At 38.9% G+C, this 21,444-nt stretch overlaps 1 protein-coding gene across 44 annotated transcripts in view; it reads left to right on the top strand.

Moving 5' to 3' along the window:
- Positions 1 to 21,444, top strand: part of Ank2 (ankyrin 2) — a 567,339-nt gene that overhangs the window by 467,468 nt on the left and 78,427 nt on the right. For 39 of the 44 annotated variants that reach the window (XM_087198843.1, XM_087198849.1, XM_087198848.1 and 36 more), the window contains 7 exons: positions 411 to 509; positions 1,027 to 1,125; positions 4,054 to 4,251; positions 6,905 to 7,003; positions 7,678 to 7,776; positions 12,782 to 12,880; positions 13,792 to 13,890. In XM_087198843.1, coding sequence (XP_087054969.1) covers positions 411 to 509; positions 1,027 to 1,125; positions 4,054 to 4,251; positions 6,905 to 7,003; positions 7,678 to 7,776; positions 12,782 to 12,880; positions 13,792 to 13,890 — 792 coding nt within the window. The remainder of the gene's footprint in view (positions 1 to 410; positions 510 to 1,026; positions 1,126 to 4,053; positions 4,252 to 6,904; positions 7,004 to 7,677; positions 7,777 to 12,781; positions 12,881 to 13,791; positions 13,891 to 21,444) is intronic. The other 5 variants (XM_087198833.1, XM_087198839.1, XM_087198841.1 and 2 more) reach the window with 1 other exon arrangement.

The following is a 21,444-nucleotide window of genomic DNA, read 5'->3' as shown; positions in this document are numbered from 1 at the left end:
TTGAAGTTAAGGTGTTATAAAAAGTATAAGAAATAGAAAGCAGCTGTTGTCTCCATCTTATTAATTTTAGAAACAAGAAAAAAAAAAAAGAGGCTTTTTTATTCCACTCTCAGATCAGAGCCAGTTTTCTGACACTAGTGGTTATTATAAATCCCAAACCTATGCAGTCAGATTTCAGTAACCAAGATCTTAAAATGAAATTTCTGTTGTCTAGTCCATTAGCCAAACTTTCGAATGTTAAATCTCATTTTTTGTCATTGTTCTGTTCATGGCTAACAGATTTCAAGGTACCAGAATTTTTCTTAAATGGAAAAAGTTGGCAAAGTTATTTAATATGATAACAAATAAAGACTTTGTTAGGAGTGAGCAAAATAAATGCTAAATATTACCTTTCTTCTTCACTTTTTCAGAAGGGTTTTACCCCTCTGCATGTAGCAGCCAAGTACGGAAGCCTGGATGTGGCAAAACTTCTCTTGCAACGCCGCGCTGCCGCAGACTCTGCAGGGAAGGTAAGGTTTTTAGTAGCATGTTTTAATTTTATTTATGGAGCTAGTGGAGTGGATATGTCCAGAGATCTATGAAAATGTTTTTCTCATATGAGTAAATGCAATGAAACTGCCACTTAGACATGGTGGAGATAACTGTTTATGGTTTTCCACGTATACATGTATTCAGAAAGAATTTTGAGCTGTGCCCTAAATGTATGTTCTTGTCACGGCAGGGCCCATGACTTCTCTCTTTTAAGAGTAATCTCTGTGATGTCGATGTAGTGTTTGTTACATAGCATCCTACACCTTTCTTTGTTGTGACCATCAAGATGCACTTTGCCTATTGTAAGCTCATTTTCAATTTGAGTTGTATTTCTACCATGAATATTATTGTGCATTTATTTTGACTCTTTCTTTTCTATTGACTACATTAATTAATTAACACAAACTAAATCGGCACAGTTGCCATGCATCCTGGTAGCTTCAGGGCAGCTAAAGGTAATTTATTAATGCTGAAACTGAAACACACCCTTTACAGAATGGCCTTACCCCGCTCCATGTTGCTGCTCACTATGACAACCAGAAGGTGGCGCTGCTGTTACTGGAGAAGGGTGCTTCCCCTCACGCCACTGCCAAGGTGAGGACCCAGGAAGGATGTGCAGGCATAGGTGTAGCTGAAGTCTGCAAACACATGGGAATGGTTTCTTAAACATATGGTGGTGTAACTGCAGCTACCAACAGTCGTTCATAATAGTTTTGGGTATTGGCATCCTTTTTATTTCTACCAGTTGCTTGCTCAAAACCTTTTACAATTTTAGAAATAGCAGATATTTAGGGGATATGTCCATAAGCCAGCAAAGAGGAATCACATGGCCAGTATTCAGTGTCTTAGATACTGACTCAGGATGCTGAGAAACAAAACATAGTAAAGGTGTTACACGTTCTTCTTTCCCCTAAGACAGGATGTAATGGTAAACATACCCTTTTACACACTCATTCCTTCAGAGACTTCAAACTTTTCATTGTGCTATATGAAAGACTCTGGTTTCTTTGTCCTTTAAAGTGTTTCACCTGTGTTCATTGTAGCATGGATCCTTTTACATCTCTAGACTAACAGTGTGGTTTTGGTATTTATCCAGCACCAGCTCCCTAAACAGCTTCAACTAAAGTCTCACCTTATGGACCAGGTGTTTCTTGCCATTTGTGTTGCCTCTTTGTTATACTGAAAAAATAGCCACATGTCATATAATACATAATGTCATCATTACATCATGTCTCGTTTTGCAAATATATTTTGATAATATACTTAAAATTTTTTTGCCATGGACAAATATTCATGCTATATTAGATGAAATAATATAACTAGCCTTTAGGTAACAAACATGGTGCCTAGAACTTTCCATGTAGTATGCTATTATCGAATCCTGTAATAGTCTTGTGATATTTGTATTATAATGATCTCCATTTTTCAGATAAGAAAGTGAGATTTAAATAAGTTAATTTGCTCAAAGTTTCAGGAATACCAAGTATTAGAGCTAGAATTTGATCTCAGGCAGAGTGATTTTAGAGCCAACACTCCTAGTCATTACATTTATTCTACTTCCATTATATAAATATGTCCATATAAACTCACATGCCTAATTAAATTTGCATATTGTACATAATGATCAAATAAGATACAGTGTCAAAGTAAATTCTGTATAATACCATTATTTTAATGTAGAAACATGTTAGATATAACAAAATATTATAAACATATATAACTTTGCTTGCACAGATACATATAACTCTACATATATCCCTTTCTATTCATTACAATTTCCCTGCCCCCCAACAAACAGTCCTTTGACTGCTCTTTGCTTCTTTCTGTCCAAGTCTAGAGCCTTAAATTGGTCTTACTTGGGTGTGTGAGGGGAATTTTCATTTGGTTCTCAAGTTTTTTACAGTTTGTAGAATAGAGGGCTCTTCAGATATTGCAGGTTGTTTATCTATTCATCAAACCTCTTTCACTGTCAAAATCAACCCCTCTTTGATGATCTCTGGTGGTGTTAAAATGTCCCTGCCATTCTCCACAGAAGTCTTCACAAATGCCCTGACCCTGTGCCCACCTTGGTAGAGCATGTGCTGCAGGAATGGGGGAAGCTGGGACTGAAGAACCTCATTGGAGCAAAAAGGAGATGCTGAAAATTAGATGAGCCACAAAAATCTATGTCTTATTCAAGAGCCCAGGAATCCAAGAGTAGTATTCTCAACAGTTGGGGGACCTGGAACTTGTGGTCTGCCTCTGAACAGGCTTCCAGGGAGTGCTGCTGGGTTCACTGCAGCTGCTTAAAGGGAAGTATTAGTGGTGAAAAATGAGAGATGCTAATTTTCACTTGGAGAAATGGGAGTAGATTACGTAAATGGAAGACCATTTGAAGATCACAATTTGATGATGGCATAAAAAGGCATTTAGATTCTCAAAATTTATTTTTTTATTTTTTGGCACACTTTTCAGTTAGACTTAAGGAAATATGGCCTAATAATACCTCTTACCTCAGTCTTTTACACACACACACACACACACACACACAACACTTGATCATTCTGTTGTCTCTCCCTTCAATGTGTCACGTTAATGATAAACCCACTGTTTTTAATTTCTCTCATACATTTTCTCGTGCAATATTCTCCCAGGTTTGATAAAAGGAGAGAAAAGAATATATATTCCAGCCTGACACTTGTCCCAGTGTTTTTGGTTTTTAACTAGATGTTGGGTTTGCAGTTTGGATCTTGTAAGTGAAGAATGAGTTACTTTGACCCACTGGACAGACTCCCCCGTAAAGCCAGGGGCCACACTTTCCCACTTTTGGTAAGGGGTGAGTCCAGATTTAAGTAGACTGCTGGATTAATATAAAGCTATTTTGTTCTTTAATATCTTTTCCATCTCCGCAACCCTTTAAAGGCAAGTATCATGTTAGGCTTACCTTTCTGTTCTTCACTTGATTCACTGCCCAGTAACTAAGTAATACTCGCTCAGTCTGAAGCATATTAGGAAGGGTGCTGTGACAAGTTCACAAATATAATACCATTTTATTCTATGTGATTAAAACCATTTCTGAAGTTTAGTGTTCAATTCTGGGTACCACAATTCAAGAGTAGTATTGACAAACTATAGTCCGGTTGAACCAGGTCATCGTTAGTGGAACGAGGTCTAGAGATGCTGCTTCTAAAAGGAATAGTAGAAGGAATGGGCAATTTAGCTTGCAAAAGAGAAAACTAAAGAGAGAGAGAGATGAAATCTACAATCACATCCTTAAAGATGGTTATTTAAAAAAGGAACCTGCCTCTTATCTTCAGGAGAGGACCAATAATATAAGGAGATTTTGTGCCTGTATCTCTCTTACAGTAAAGTGGGGGCGTAGGCTGGAAAGATTAGGGGTGGTTGGATGGCACCTTGGGAGGGGTAAGAGTTTAGATTAACCACCAGCTTTGTTTATTGCATATTCTTATTTCCTTTAGAGAAACATTAGGGAACTTGTTAACATTCCTTTCTCCTTATCTACGAGTCCTTGCTTCATTCCAGAACGGTTACACTCCTCTCCATATTGCTGCCAAGAAGAACCAGATGCACATCGCATCCACACTGCTCAGCTATGGAGCTGAGACCAACATTGTGACAAGGCAAGGCGTAACTCCACTTCACCTGGCCTCACAAGAGGGGCACATGGACATGGTCACCTTGCTGCTGGACAAGGGAGCCAACATCCACATGTCAACCAAGGTACTCCATTCTTCCTCCTTGCTTCCACTAGACACTTTTGGATGGATGCAAACAGAAACTAATCTAAGATAATTTGGAGCAAAAATGAAAACAAGGACACAGGGATGTATTGTAGACCCCAAGCCAGGCAGGGAAGCAAGCCTCGTGAGGGACTGGAAAACCATGAGAAATAAGGGAGTCACTCTCTCAGACTCTAACTCCACAGCAATGTTTTTTCATCTTTTCTCTGTAAGTCACTTTCACTGACCTCTTTCTGTAGATGTGTTTCCTCAGGTTCTTGGTGCTAACCTCTGAAGAGGCTACCCTGTGTCTCCCAAGAGTCAACATCACTATAGTTTAAACAGCTAGCCCAGGCTGCTTTAGTTTCTGCTGTCCCTAATTCCAAATTCAAGAGAAGGGGTTTAGGGAGGGAAGGAGAGAGATAACGGTTTGATCTGGGGTTTTGTTCAAAGATGAATCAGATAGGCCTGCATGTATCACCCAAATTATCCTCCAGCCCAACTGAATGCCAGAGTTATTGGTGGTGGTAAGGGAGTACTCAGTAGAATATAGTCATGGGTATAAGGGAGAAATTATTCAAATCTAAAAATACTTTGATTTTTACAAGTGTGTATCTATTCATCTATTTGCATTCTATTTGTGTATCTAATTACATATACCCGTCTATCTGTTATATTCTACTGGAGGTAAATGCTGAGAAACTAAAACTTAGAACCTGTGTTTAGAAGTTAGTTTGTTATTTGAATCATGGTGTTCTGTGTAACAGGTGGTTTGGGTTTAGTGAAAATTAAGCTTCCTAGAATTTTCTGAAAGCAGACAAATACTTTGTTTTTTGACCATTGCGTTTATTGGTGTTTGTGAAGTAGTGAGTGTACATGGACCGACCCTAACAGCATTTGTAGGTAGTATGTGTAATGTCTTCCGTAGGAAGAGCTGTGACACAGGGGGATTGTCCTGAGCGCCTCAGTTGTGGGCTGGGTTTTCATCCCTGTGCATCCCTTACCTTCATACACTGATCTGCTTGTATCAAAACTCAGTAGATCCTTTTAAAAAGTACAATGTCCTAGTCCACTTTTTGTTCCAGTAACAAAATACCTGAGATGGGGAAGTTTATAAACAATAGAAATTTATTTGGCTCGTGGTTTTGGAGGGTGGGATGTCCAGGATCCTGGCACCAGCATCTGCTCAACATTTGATGAGGCTCTTCTTGCCCCTTCAGACGTGCCAAAGGGCATCCCATCGTCACACTGAACGAGTTAGCTCAGGTCACTTTCTGTTCTTATAAGGCAGTGGTGGCAAACCTATGGCATGCGTGCTGCACCAGCTGTTTGGGTTTTTTTTTTCATTAAGTTTATTGGTACATTTTAGGTATACATTATGATCACATTCATGGTTGGGAATTTGTACCTGTACATGATAGATCTTGGTTTTTGTTTTTCCCCATTGCTCTTTCCCCCATTCCTCCGCTCCACCCTTCCCTATTTACAAAAAGCTTTGTTTCTGTTTTTTCCTTCTTTTTTCATATTTTTTTCTTTCCCTTCTTTCCTTTCCCCTACTCCCTCTCCCTACTTCCATTTCCCCTTTGAACCCTTTCTTCCTATTTCACATTATTTACTATACATTTTCATCCTCATTTACACTTTCAGTTTCTCACACCAGAGAAACTGTTTGGTATTTGCATGTGTGTCCTATTTATTTCACTTGAGTATGTCCCCAATGTATATCCATTTAGCTATAAATGTCTGTAGTTTATCATTCTTTATGGCTGAGTAGTATTCCATTTTATATTTTAAAAAAACACATCTTCCATATCCTAGTCACCAGTTGATGGGCGCTTGGGCTGTTTCCAAGTTTTAGCTATTGCAAATTGTGCCGCTATAAACATGGGTGCACATATATTGCTGTGGTATGATTCTTTTAATTCTTTTGGGAAGATACCCAGCAGGGGAATAGCTGGGTCAAATGGGACTTCTAAGCCTAGGTTTTTGAGGAACCTCCACACTGATTTATTAATTCATAACTGCATTTTATTTGCATAGTCTAATAAACAAAAATAATTACCTGATGTGTATATACCAGACTTTTTTTTTTTTAAACAAAAAGTCTAGCCAGTTTATGGTACTTTATAAATGTTAGGGTTACTTTTTATAATTTAGCATCTAGATGAACAATCAAAAAAATAAGAGTATCCTCTCTGCTCGAAAGTTATTCTGAACTAATTTGTTGTAATTCTGTGCATTTTTAACATTGATATGAAATTTTATTGACAAAGATGTAGATTATTGTTGTGGTTGTGAAGTAACAGTAGTATTTGGTTGATCGATTATTTAAGTAAATAAATAGATGCAGCAGGAGGCCCAGCTAGTTTTGAAGTGAATGTTATCTGGAGGCTTATGAGCTGAGTTATTTAAATACCCAATATAGAAAATTGAAAACACAATTTTCTGAGGGTGTTGGTTGACTTAGAAAATTAGTCTTGCATGAAAAGTCATATTAATTTAGGGAGTTTGTCTCAGATATGAACAGATGTGATTCCTGGGGAAGGAAAGGCTCCGAGTTTTCCAGGAGTTTTTTCAAGACATGGTAATAGGTGCTGCCAAACGCAGTGTGTTTTCCTCTTCAAGTGAACTCCTTACGTTCATTGTCTCTCTAGAGTGGACTCACATCCTTACACCTTGCAGCCCAAGAAGATAAAGTCAGTGTTGCTGATATTCTCACCAAGCACGGGGCTGACCAGGATGCGCATACGAAGGTAAAGCTGGTCACTGTCAATGCTGTGACGATCCTGGATGAATCCCAGTGGGCCTCATTCAGATCAGCCCATGTCAGGTCCACCCTCCCCAAAAGCCATTCCAGAGTCTCACAAATTTATTGTACCCTGTTTTTGCTGGAATCAAATCCAAATGCAGAACGTGGTGTCAAGATCCTTTCCAAAAGACCAGTTTTACAGGATTAGCACACCCTTCCCTTTCATTGGTCCAGATGATTTGCTGGCGTCCTTCTGAGCTTGCTCAACTCCATGCTCTTGGTCTTGCCATGGCTTTTCCCTCTCTGTGCCACTAAATTCTACTCCTCCTTTAAGCCCACGTTAGCTATACTTTTCCTGTGTCTCTTCTTCATCCTCCTTGGAGTCTGTCCCCTTCTCTGTTTTCAAATCATATTGTATGTGAATCTCTTTTCAAGTACAGTCACACACATTTCTGATCTCCTTTGCTGATGTAAAGTCTCATATGGTCAGGGGTCTGCTTATTTGTATCCACAGTATACATATATAATCTGCTAAATAATTTTTATATAAGCAAACTGAATTTCCACCCTTCCTACAATAATTGAAATCCTACCTAATCCCTCTTCCCCTTTGATTATTACCCACTAAAGTAGTAATGCTTCTGCTTCATTATTTTATGATGTATTTGTTATTTACAGCTTGGTTACACTCCTTTAATTGTGGCCTGTCACTATGGAAATGTGAAAATGGTCAACTTTCTGCTGAAGCAGGGAGCCAATGTTAATGCAAAAACCAAGGTAAAATACTTGGATTCGTTTTTTCTTTCTGTAAGCAAATAGGTTCAGCCATCTGAACACTTCATCAGCTACCATAGCTACAATTATTTTTTAAGTTCTTTTAAAGTGATTTGGAAGAGGCCGTGTAATTTTATAATTGTTTGAGACTTTTCATTCAATGACCTTTGATAGCCAGGTCGGTTAGCTTCAAAAGGGCTTCTATAATAAAGTAGCTGACATTGGTTTAACAAGTTGCTGCAGAATATAATAGAGGCCCACTAGAACAATGGATGCTTGGGCAGATTTCCTTTACCTTGTTTCTGGGCTTTGGCCTCGTCCCCGTCCCAATCAGGCAGTCTAGCCTGCATACCTTCCATTTTTAGCAAACTGTGTCACTTTGGGAGCGTTACGCGTCCATGCTCAGTGGAGCAGACATGAGGAAGGCCTGCGCTGCAAGTTCACACCACAGCACAGAGCTCCTTCCATCACAGCAGCTTTTCTCAGAGGCACTTTAGGGGTCCCGTTTACCAAATCAGGTCAGCGCATGACCCCTGCAATTCAGTGCACTCAAATTGTAGAAGAAATCCATGCTATAACTGCTGTTGTTATTCATAACATAGTGATGTTATAGCTGCTCCAGGTTCTTTGATCCAAATAAATATTTGCATATTGCTTTTTAACTTCCCAGATTAGAAATTGCTAATGGCAGCTATGTGGGCTCAAGGCAGGTGGTGGGTGAGCACATTCAGAAGTTTCCAAAGCCATCACTCAGGATGCTACTAATTAGAAATCTATAAAAGTTTCATAAGTCAACATTTTTATAACCTCCTAGAAGTAGTAACAAAATTATCTCTACAAATAAGCATACTCACAAGCTAAATTGAAAGAAACTTATCTTGTAAATTGTAAATAATACTGTAACATTTAAGATTCAAATTCTTAATCTTACCCTAGCAAAAAGAGCTGCTGCCTAGTTTCTGAGCAGTTTTCGAGTTTTCATGAAATTTTACTTTGATACTTATTTAAAAGGTCTCAGATGATTTCTCAGACTTCATCTCCTAGCATCAGTTTTGCTGAGCCAGCTATAGGTGAGCATTCCTGGAAAGACATTTTTGTTGGAATGCAGATATTCTCCAGAGAGGTACAAAGGACCATGCAGTAGGACTTAGCAGCACTTGAAATGTTTACTGTATTTTTATTAAGCATTTGATTGTTGAAATGGTTATATTGAGATGGTTAATATACAGATATTGTTGTCTACACAGTGCCAGTGGCCTCCCTGGATATCCAAGGACATTTGATGGAGAGAAAAGTAGCATTTTTGTTTTGTTTTGTTGGTGAACTGTGTAGCTTTTACTGTCATATTTGGAACCACGTACTCAGGGGAGTTGATAGATACAGACCCCCAAAGGAAAACATTTAATAAGCCCTTCAGAATTTTTTCATATAGAGGGATATCCCTGGGGAAGGAATTACATTTTCTTCCTGACATTTCACGTGCAACTATAGTTACTACATGATTGTTTCATTCCTTTGAAAATGCATAGATATTGTGGAGAGAAACAGGGAGGGGAAAGAACATGCCATCCTTCTTCCAGGCCCTGGACTGAATTCTGCTTTGGGTTGGGCCAAGGTTTGCACCTACTGCATCATGCATGATTCACATGTCCTTGGGGCCCTTTCTCTGCAGTATGTATACAGTGTGTGTTTGAGTTGAAATACTACCTGGCATTAAATGAAGGATTTGGAGAAAAAAAAAAGAAATTCTTCCTCACCTTCTTAGAGTATTTAATACTTAGTGCCCATAAGCATATTGTATGTTTCTAATTAGTATTTATTTAATAGACTGTTTAAGGGAATATTTAAATTTTCTTGAAGACGCCCTCTTTATATCCAAACTGGAAATAATGTTCCTAGTGATTGAGGGGTTTAGTATGTTTTAAGTTTTCCATCACTTGTTTAGACTGAACTTGGTGATATGTTTCAATTCATATTCAATAAATGCTACTTTGCCATAAGAAAAAAAAAGAAAATGCATAGATATGAAGCGGGTGTGGTGGTGCACACCTGTAATCCCAGCATTCTGGGAGGCTGAGGCAGGAGGACCACAAGTTTGAGCCCAGCCTGGGCAATTTCACCACTTAGGGAGATCTTGTCTCAAAATAAAAAATAGAAAAGAGATGGGAATGGAACTCAGTTTCAAAGGCCCTCAGTTCAAACCCCAGTACTGCAATAAAAAAAAGAAATTGCGAGGGCTGGGGGTTTAGCTCAGTGGTCCTGGCACCTGCCTCGCAAGCGCAAGGTCCTGAGTTCAATCCCCGGTACTGAAAAAAAAAAGAAAATACAAATGTTCGTGTTGCCTTTACTCCTCAGTGACTCATAACTTGGTATAAAAGATTTAGAAACATATGGAGTTATTGGTTGCTTAAAACTAGAATGAAACCCTGTCACATTGGCATGAGGCAAACCAGACTTGGTGAATTAACTTTTGAAGAAGTTTTGAACTACAGTGTATAAAAGGAAATTTTGATTATAAAATACACTGCACAGGGGCTGGCGATTTAGCTCAGTGGTTCCACTGCCTGCCTCTCAAGCACAAGGTCCTGAGTTCGATCCCCAGTACCCCCCCCCCCCCAAATACACTGCACAGATTATGGAGCTCTCTAATGAAGGGACAACCAAATGTTTGGTGGCATTTTTGTATAATTTTTAAAGTAAAAAGTATTTTCATGGGTGATTTATTTGATCCTTGATCAAACTTGATATCTTATTGATTTCTGTTTTACAACTACAAAAACAGGGGAGTAGGAGCTTTGGGAACTGCTAACAATTGTGGATGAGTAGGGTCTGGAGTTCCTATCCAGATGGACCTGCAGGAGTGGGTTAGGGTTCAGTCCAATGTTCATGTAAAAGTTTTTGAGTTGCTCCAACTTTCCTGGCAAATGGCCTCACTCACCAGACCTGGGAGACATTTTCCTGGCCACAGAGTCCACTAGGGGCTCCATAGACTGTGACTACTAGGAGCAAGACTGTTAATTTATATACAGGTTATTTATGTACTTATAGGTAATCAATATCCATCTGTACTTATATGTATTAATTTATCATACATAATGTTAATTTATGTACTAAGTTATTTAGCACATAGCATGTGGTTAGTAAACACTTGTTAAATGAATTAACTTGGGTGATACTGAAGACATGAATGAAATTTGGTTATCACAATAGAAAGGAAGAATTTTGGGGAAAAGAAATATCACTTACTTTATGCTTCACAAATGTCCATGGATTCTTCCTGATTTGTGTCTCTGTAATAACTGTAGGCTTCTGAGAGCCTCTGTGATTGATATATTATATTTCCAGATTTCCTGGGCTCATTCCATTGTAGGGAGGTACAGCAGGCATTAGACTCCTTCCACAGTGAGCGAAGGGTGTGCCAGACTAGGGCCTCTTGGACAGAAGGACCCTTGCACGCAGGGACAGAGAGGCCATGGGGAATGCAGAGAAGAAGCAAGTGGTGCCCTTGTCCAGTATATAAATGATGGGTTCATGTCAGGATAAGAAAATATGCATGTGGGCCAGGGATTTAGCTCAGTGGTTTCGCTGCCTGCTGCGCAAGCGCAAGGACCTGAGTTCAATCCTTGGTACCAGAAAAAAAAAAGAAAATATGCATGTGATCATGAATCCACAAGGACACTGGCTAAAAGGGATATATACATCCGTATATCTAGATGATGGTGTATAGATTTACTCTGAATAACATGGGGTATGAATGGACCATCAGATTGTAAAGCCTACCACAGCTGTGTCTGAAAATTATAGATTAATTTTTATCCGGAGTGAGGCAAGTAGATTATAAAAGCAGTTTTGAGGCACACTTGTTGTCATAATCTACACAGGACCTGAACCTCGAATGATAGTGGAGAAATTACTTAGTTGCTATTTTCAATTTTGTCATCTCTGAAATGGGGAGAACAACATTCATTTATTCAATTATTTGTTCATTACCCTGTTAGCCATTCTTTATGAAGTATCTATGATGCAGTAGGCACCCTCATTTCAGGGTGCTAATGAAGACTAGAAGAGAAAACAACTTCAGGGCCCAGCAACTGGCACAGTAATGGCTGTTATTGCTGTTTTGTTTTACCTCCAAGGATTCCAGTATGACTTTTAAATGAATGCTAATACTCAACATCTTATATTATACCTAACCAACCCCTGCAGTTCTTAGCAAGACTGGCCTCACTAACCTTGCCAATGATTCCTCGGAAATCATAGACTACAGGGCTTTTATCTGTGTGGAAATTCAGACCAGAAGGTTAAAAACTAGTTTTTAAAGACATTTTTTTTTTTTTTTTTTTGGGCACTGGGGATCGAACTTGGGTCCTTGTGCTTGCGCAGCAGGCAGCGAAACCACTGAGCTAAATCCCTGACCCCTTTAAAGGCATATTTTTACTGAGAATGGGCCGCTTACTTCTGTAACATTTTTTCTCCAAATGCATGGATGTGTCCTTCTATACCCAAAGCCTTTCCTGGAAATGAATTTAAGGCTTTATTTAAGGATTTATTTTCATTGATTCAGAGACTGTAAAGCAAACCCAAAAATTAATTGCCAGGAAAGGAGGATAAGCAAGCAAGAGTTTGTGTGACCTTCTTCAGCCTTCTTTTAAAAACAAGTTTACTCTTTACTTCCTAACTATGGAAGAAACCAGAGATAATGTCCTTTTCCATTTTAAATCCCCTCTCTGCATACCCATTTTTAATGCTAATTGCTTACAAGATAATAATAGTTATGTTCAGAGAGGCTTTTTATCTCCTTGTTTCATAAGCTAGTCTCTACTTTGTTTAGGAGAGCAGAAGGTGTGAGGGAGGGTTTGCTGCTAAGAAATGGGTTGCTGGGAAAACTGGGCTCCAAATGAACAAAGCATCGTTGATGGTTTTGTTGCAAATAAGACCAGGAAGTGAAAACTGAAGGCTAACCTCATTTTCCTCTCCCCCTGCAAATCACTGCCACCTCCAACCCCAGAATGGCTACACGCCTTTGCACCAGGCTGCCCAGCAGGGCCACACGCACATCATCAACATCCTGCTGCAGCATGGAGCCAAGCCCAACGCCACCACTGCAGTAAGCCAGATGCACGCGTACCCCGGTCCCTCACTGTGCTCTGTCCTTCCTCTCTCTGGCCTGGGTGGCTTCTTGTCTGAACTAAGTTCTCATATGTGCAGGTTAAATAAGCTTCCAGACCCTGGAAAGCCCCCAATTTCTGGAAAAGCCTTCCCAGAAGTCCGTGTGGCTTCCTGAGAGTGCTTCCCCCAGGAGGGATACCAGTTGGCCTCGCTCAGTTGGCTCTCACGAGAGCAGAGCCCTGGGCTTGGGTGGCCGGAACATATACAGCTGGCTCTCAGATGTGAGCAGGAATTGCACCTCCCTCCCTGCTTTCTTAAGGGAGCAGCATTTCTGAGTTGCTGGATTAGACAAAGCTCCTTGGGATGTGAAGCAATTGAAATGTAAACGAAGCGGTCCAGTTAAACAAACCAGGATCTCAAGCGGCCTGAATTGCTGGCTTGTGTTACTGTGCTGCAGCCTGAGCTCCCACACAGCTGGAGCTAAATATGTCGCTGTGTGCTCAGGGGTAACCTCTCACCTGCAGAAGATGGCCCGACCTCTGGTGAGGAGTAAGTGTACCTGGGGCTCCCCAGAGCTTTTGGTGCCTCCATCTTCCATTCGGCGGCTGCTTTCCTAATCTCAGGACTATATTTGTAGATGTTTGACAACTTTAGGGTTAAACATCAAGTGCTTCTTATTAAAAAGAGCAGGCAGACTCAAGCTTGTTGTGTTACCATGGTGACCTGGGCTATAGTCTAAAGAAGTTACAAAGACAGATTTAGATGTAATGGTAAAAACTAGTGATTTTCCTAAGCTGTGCCTTGTTTTGGAAGGAAATGCTGGCTCATGCAGAGCCTTGGGTGATCTTATTGGCCCACATCGCCGTCCTCCCTCATTCCTCATTCTGCCCTCTTTCACTCTCCCGTCAGAATGGTAACACCGCCTTGGCCATCGCAAAGCGTCTGGGCTACATCTCCGTGGTCGACACGCTGAAGGTCGTGACTGAAGAGGTCACCACCACCACCACGGTGAGTACAGGGACAGGTCAGCTGCCGTGGTTTTCCAGCCATAATCTTTGCCACTCGCTGTGCTTAGAGCACTTCACATGGCACTTCTTTGGCTAAATGTGTTGTAGAGTGTATACAGAAGTGTGCAGAGCTGAACGCTTTACACAAAGAAAACAGGGTTGGGGGTTCTTTCAGTCAACATAATTTCAGGTAAAATGTGTGCACACAGTATTACAAGGTTCAGCATCTTTTTCTGTGACTTTTTCCTGGCTGTGACACCCACAGCTGACTACAGGGGTGCACACTCCCACCTCTGCAGGGACCTGCGGCTCCTGGCCCATGCTGTGAACGCTGGATCAAGCCACTCCCAGCGAGATCAACTCATCCAGCCTCGCTTGTCTTCTTTCTGATTATTATTTTTTACTTACAAAGAAAGTTGCCCGTGCTTACTAAGTAAACTGCCTGCATCATGAAGGACTATATATTTAAATTTCCCTGTTTGTTTTCACTGTCTTAATACAACTACTGAGTCCTTTTAGGAGAACAGTGGTGCTCGTTGGCCTTTGCTAGAGAATCTCAGGAAGGGTGAAGACCCTGCAGAGTGGACTCCTAATGTTCCTTCACCATTCACAAGCTGCCTGGAGGCTCCTAGCAGAAATTGGAAATGCTATTGCATTTGCATTTGTTTGCTTATTAACTCCTTAAGCAAGGACTCTAAGAACAACTCTTAATCTTTGTAAAGTAGAAAATTAGAACACAAGGAAAACAGAGGTTCTATAGAGATAATAAAAGCATAAACAAATTCTGAAGAGGGTTCTAGTAAATGCCCCAGGAATTTGGGAACACTTGGTTTTTTTGATACATGGGAGGGAGAGAAGGGAATTGTGTTCTCACTGCTGACAGCAAGTTCCCATTGACATCCATTGAGGTAGATGGAATATAGCTGGTTTAATGTGCAGTTTTAAATAGAGTGAACTATGATTTATTAATGAACTCCAAGATACAGGCTGAACTGAGATGAGAGAGAATAGAACTGTTTGCTTTCTCAAGTGGAATCTTAAAACTTGTAGCCAGTATAAATCATTTTTAATGATTTATAGCATAGCTGTAATAAATTATATAGAGGAAAAACAGTCTTTCCACTGCCTAGCACCATATTTATGGGTCATTATATGTAGCTGAATCTTTTCTTTTATGTTAAAATTCTGTTTTATTTAATTTTGTTAATTGACACATAAAAGTTGTCCATATTTATTAGGGTGCCTTGTGATGTTTTAATACCCATTGTGTAATGTTCAAGTCGGGGTAAACATATCTAGCTTCTCAAACATCTAGCATTTCTTTGTGGTGAAGACATTCAAAATTCTTTCTATATGACTGAATCTTCATTGCTTTTTCTTGCTATATGATTTTGTGTGTGTGTGTGTGTGTGTGTGTGTGTGTGTTTGTGTGTGTGCGGGGAATCAAACTCAGGGCCTTGAGCTTGCTAGGCAGGCACTGTGCCGCTGAGCTATGTCCCTGGCCTTGATTTATCATAGGAGGAAGATCTTCATTTTCAGGACCTATACGTGTATACCACTTCATTTAGTACCTTTAGAACAAGGTGTGCATCACAAATAAATGACAAGATTGGCTAAACATATCTGTTGTTAGAATTCTGCTTTTTTTTTTTTGGAGGGGGTCATCTTTATTACTTTTGCCACACTCTGGGAATCATGTATGTATATTTTTGACAATGTACCACTAGATGACAAGCATGCATTTCTTTCCCTATCTTGAACTTGCTTTTCTATTTTTTAATTAATTTATTTCTTCATTATTAATTGATGTAAAATATGTGCTGGGCTCTATGCTGTGTGCAGAAGGGTCATCAGAGTTTAAAACATGACTTACAATGTAGCCAGAGAGAATGAGATTTATACTTTGCAAGAGTATAAGTTCTTTCTTTACATCAACACTATAGAATTTACGTATTCAGTTTCAGAGAGTGCTCAGGTTTATAACTGTTACTTAGAGATAATAGCTTTAAACATAAAAGATCTGTATTTTAAAAGAAGAGTAATTAGCTTTCTGGAGTTTGTCTCTAAATATTCTAATTACTGTCTCTAAGCAAACTCTCGGATGTGCATAGAGGGGTCATTTCTTCTCTGCCTTTAGCTCTAGGGAGATGTGATAGCTCCTTTTTTGCATTCTTTGAGTTTTATTTCATTTTAATTTCCTGGTAACTGTTATTCTCCATACTCTGTAGCACAGCATTGTTTTAAAAAGACAACAACAAAAAACAAGGTGAGCAAACAAATATAACATAAAACACAATGGCATAGGGCCGGGCATTTAGCTCAGTGGTTTCGCTGCCTGCTGCACAAGCACCAGGATCCGAGTTCCATCCCCGGTACCAAAAACAAAACAAAATAAAGCAAAACACAACGGCATTTGTGCTTTTAGCTAAGATAATAAGGATCATTGTCCATATTAATTAAATAAGTCCCCCCTTTACCCAGGTGGGTACATTTAATGGTCCCATAGTTTGATATTGTTCTTCTGTATCTTTAGCTTCTCTGAATCAGCTTCTGATAGAGTTATGAGTTGATTATCTTCTGAAATGAAATTTGAGGATAATGACAGGAAGTGGGAATTTGGTTTTGTCTATTATGGGACTCTTCTTGCATCATACTTCCTTTCTTTAGGAAGAAATTTTTAATAATTTTTCCCACATAATTTCTTTCTCACATAACGTATTGTTATGATATTAAAATACTAATTAACAATTAGTATTAAGAATATTCCAGCCGTGGAGAGCTGAGCTTGAATTGAAATTTAGGTTGTTGGATTCCAAAGCCTGTGTTCCTTACTATTGTCCTAACTACTGATCATGGTTGTGTTGAAAAGTGTCTTCACAGAAGTTCTGTGAAAGAACTATTTTTACTTCATTTTCAACAAAAATCCCCAGTAAAACTGCCTTTTATTGGCTTTTGTAGGAGTATCATATTCAATACAATTTTCTAAATTCTACAGATTCACCAAAAACAGTTTGGAACTATTGACTTGTGACAGCGCGTAGCATGAGGCAACTTCATAATTAGGTAATATTAGTGAAATGAAAGTTGATGTTATTGCTGTTAAGAGTAATAGTTGAGTTAGAGCCACACACACGATGTGCTGTTTTTACATCCGCTGGGTTCCTATGCTGTCCTCTTTGAGCAGCCATGTGAGTTCTGACGATCAAAGAAAGTTCCCTTTGCTTTTCTTCTTTCCAGAGTTCTTTACCCCAAAGTATGAATAAGGCTTTGTGCAGTAAGCAGTGGAAGGCAGCAGTTTGTAAAGGAATCATTACCGCTGCAGACATTTCTAAGACATTTTTGAATCCTTGCTTGTTTCTTTAACCTTTACTTTTCTAACTTCACTCTGAGAGGCGCAGCAGGGAGGATGAGATAGTTTGGCATTCTGCTGAGGAAACAGTTGTGCTATGTTTGCCAGAATGGATGTCAGATGGCAGGGACACACTTCTGGCCAGTCTACTCAGGCAGTTTGAAAAGCTACTAGAGACAACACACCCTCTATTATTGATCAGCTGTCATCAACTATTTTCATTACTTGTATACAGTCTTCATGTTTTATGTTGCATATAGTCATTAGTAAGTGCAGTATAGGGCTGGGGATTTAGCTCAGTGGTTCCGGCGCCTGCCTCACGAGCGCAAGGTCCCGAGTTCGATCCCTGCTGCCAAAAAACAAAACAACCCCCCCCCCCAAAGTAAGTGCAGTATAAATGATGTAATAAATTACTAAAATATAAATATTAGATATAAATGATATTGTCATTTAAACATTGGGAAATTTATTACAAGCCATTAAGAAAGGATAAATAGTCTAAGTCCTAAATCTTATCTGATAATGTGTCTGTTACAGAGGGAATCATAAAAATGGCAATGCAACAAATTAATGTCATCTGACACTTTGAGCCATATAATGTAATATAGTATAGGTCCAAACTAGATAGCTAAATTGTTATTCTTATACAAACCACATCAAGAATACATATAGTACTATAATGCACATATATATAGATCATATTTATATAGTGTATATAGAAATCTATAATTTAATCTATATAACATTTATACATCCTATGTGCTTTCTTAGAGAGACATTATTCTGAGTTCAGAACCTTTTTAAGCTGTGTTTTTTTTTTTTTGGTACCTGGGATGGAACTCGGGTCCTTGTGCGGCAAAACCAATGAGCTAAATCCTCGGCCCCCTTTTTAAACTTTTGACATATTTTTGTCCAACCTGTTATAAGTGTCTCATCCACACCTAATTTGGGGTAGCAACTATTTTTGGTGACTCTTCTTCAGACAGACTTTCTAGAGTATATACTTACATTTTTATAGAAGAAATATTCACATAGTATTTGATTTAATTATGAAAGTTACTTTAACATGTATGATTGGTATGCATATGTTTGCAAACAAAAACCAGCTTAGATTGTAACTCCTGAGGTGGGAGCCCATGGTGTGGGCATCAGCAAGTGACACACTGGCCAAGGCCACTCACCATGCCATGTGGCTTGGTGGACATGTGGTATGAAGAAAGTGGTGCATTAGAGGGGGATTTGTTAAGTGCAGGTCAGTTAAGCACACTTTTTCATCCCAGATATTACTCACCATTTATAAAATATTATGTTATGGACTCATGATTTATTTTTTACATTTTTCCCCCTACTGTGATAAATTATAAAAACCCATTCATTGTCAAATTTAACCAAATCCTGTTAAACTTGTGCATAGTATAATATTCATTTAAACTTTGAAGGTCATTTCTAATTTTGACCATAGTATCTCAGATTCCGTAGCAGAAGGAGATGCACGTAATTGTTTAATTATAGCTGTGTGTTTTCCATGTGTTGTTCAGATGCAGATGCATAAAATCATATTTATGTTTCAGTAATCAAGCTTTCAAAGGATACTTTGTTTAAAAAGAAAATATATATATTTGTCTTATTACGTTACTCATGAGAGGGAAGATTTTTTTTGTCACCCATTAAACAAATAATTTACCGATGGCCTCTAAAGGTTATAGAGGTACCATATTGTGTGCAAATGCCTGCTGTATTTACTGCATTGCATATCAAGGGTATTTGAGTATTGAGACTGGAAAATATCCATGACCAAGATGACCACTGTGTGTCACTTTCCATCCTGCTTATAATAATTTGATAGCCTTCAATGACCAAACTAAAGCAAATTAGTTATTTCCACTCTTGTAAGTTCAAGACCATATATTTATATATTCTTATCATCAGCATCTGAAAATAGACACTGAGGCTGCCAGGCAGTGGTTTAAGAATTATCTTAATCAGTGGTTTTCAAATGCAGCACCATCCTCTTGGTTAAATATTAAGTGTTAGGGGCAAACACTCTGGAATATCTGTGCAAGAAAGTAGACTTTCTCATGGAATCCAGTACAGTAGACAGGTATTCACATTTCTGAGTCATTTTATGTACCTTTAGATACTCATTTATAAAGTTTCCAAGAGAGCCTGTACTACATAGTGAGACCCTGTTGGAAAAAACAAAAAACAAAACTAAACAAAAATACCTATAGACAGACTCTGTCCTTGGGGCTCATGATTCAATTGGTCTGTGATGGGACCCGAACAACAGTATTTTTTTTAAATTCCTCTAATAATATTAATATGTAGCTAGATTTGAGTATCATTGATGTAGAACATAAGTTGTAATTTGTCTATGTTAAACATATAGAGTTAAATTTACAATATTCAAATATAATCAAATGGTATATTTTAATAATTTTTCTTTTTCAGTACTGATAATTGAACCTAGGCCTTTACACTGAGCTGCATTTCTAGCCTTTTACTCCTTTTTTATTTTGTATTCTGAGATAGGTTCTCACTAAGTCACTAAGTTACCCAAGCTTGGATTGAACTGGCAATCCTCCTGCCTCAGCCTCCTAAAGTGCTGGGATTACAGACTTGGGCTATCACACCCAGCTTATAGTGGTCTTTTTAAGTTAATTCATTCAACAAATATTTATCTACCACTTAGTCTTCTCCAGATCTTTAGATTGTGCGGCATTTAGTTTGGTTTCCATGAATACAACACTGAAATTATTGTCACAAGAAATACACAGACGAGCTGAATTTTGTTACCCTGGGCTTCTGTCTTAACTTCATCTGGATACCGTAAGACTTTCTTCACATCCTCAGCTTCTTCCTTGTCTTTTTTTTTTTCAGTGCCAGAGATCAAATTCAGGACCTTGAGCTTGCAAGGCAGGCGTGGTGCCACTGAGCTAAATCCCTGGCCCTTTTCCTTGTCTTTTAATTAAGATGCCACCCAAGAAAATCTATTTAGTCATTTCATGGGTTTTAAATGTATTTTTTGCTTAATTTTGTGTCACTAGCTTTCCAGTCTATATTTGAGAAGCATGTGTTGAGTTTCAGGTTCATTGCCTGAAATGACTCTTGCGCCTGTGCAGCAGGCAGACATATAGGTGAGGCACACAGTGTTGTGTGTGAAGCTCTAGGAGTGTAGAGCAGCAGATGAACAGAGTTAGATGAGCTCACTGGGGCAGAGGGAGTGGTCAAGTGATGTTTCTCCAAGGCTGATGCTGCTAACATGAGGCTAGAGAGAAAATGAGGTTAGAGAAAGAATATGTGGAACAACTCTGAGGCATTCTAGAGCGTGACCTGTCTGTGGGGATACAAACCATCCCACGTAGGTGTAGCATGGAGTGAGAGATAGGACCTCCTACTGTCTCTCTTTGCTGTGTCACAGAGGTCTCCTTTATTTAGCTTTGTATTGAAGAAAATGCAAAGCAACCAAAGGGCAAATGCAATATCCCATTATCATTTAGATATCTCAACACTCACATATTATACATGTATATATTCATAACTATGGTGTTTAATTTGATCCTGACTTGAATTTCCTTTTGTAAGTATACTCAAAGTTCTGTACTGCTTTAGAAAGGAAAGAATTGGCGGAAGGGGCACGATAGCCTTTCAAGCAAGTCTTCAGTGCCCATGTAGCAAAGCTTACAAATCTAAACCGCTTCTTTATTGTACTTTAGTTCTTTAGTTGAAGATTTTAAAGTCCCCATAACTGCCAAATGATGTACTTAATATATTTTCAATACAGAAACATGAATTTGAGACTCAGTAGTCTTTCAGTGATATATATTTAAACTCTTGAGATTTGGATGTTTATCCTTTTATTTTTTACATGTGTTTTTTTTTAATTGAAATTGGCAAAAATCCTCCATATGTGTTATACTGAAGACCCCTGCAGTTAGGTTCCAATCCCCTGCCCAGTATACAAAGCAGGCCTGAGAAAAAATTCACTAAGAGACAGAACTAAGAGAGAAAATGGGGTTTCAGGACGACCAGTGCCCGTGCAACCCACAAAGGTGCTGGCCAGTCCCAGGCACTGACCATCATCTGGGGTAAAGGTGAGCCATGTACAGTTTCTATGGAAACTGATGTAAACCAGGCTCATAAAGGACAAGACAAAGCTGTTCCTCACATTAGGAACAGAATAGACAAAAATATATGGTTGTAATT

Source organism: Heterocephalus glaber, unplaced genomic scaffold (genome assembly GCF_053883595.1).
Source record: "Heterocephalus glaber isolate CG9 unplaced genomic scaffold, H.glaber_assembly_v1.0 deba00001688, whole genome shotgun sequence".
In the NCBI taxonomy this organism is placed as follows: Eukaryota; Metazoa; Chordata; class Mammalia; order Rodentia; family Bathyergidae; genus Heterocephalus; species Heterocephalus glaber.
The sequence above is the reverse complement of the archived record's forward strand: the minus strand, read 5'-3'. Positions and strand labels throughout refer to the sequence as shown.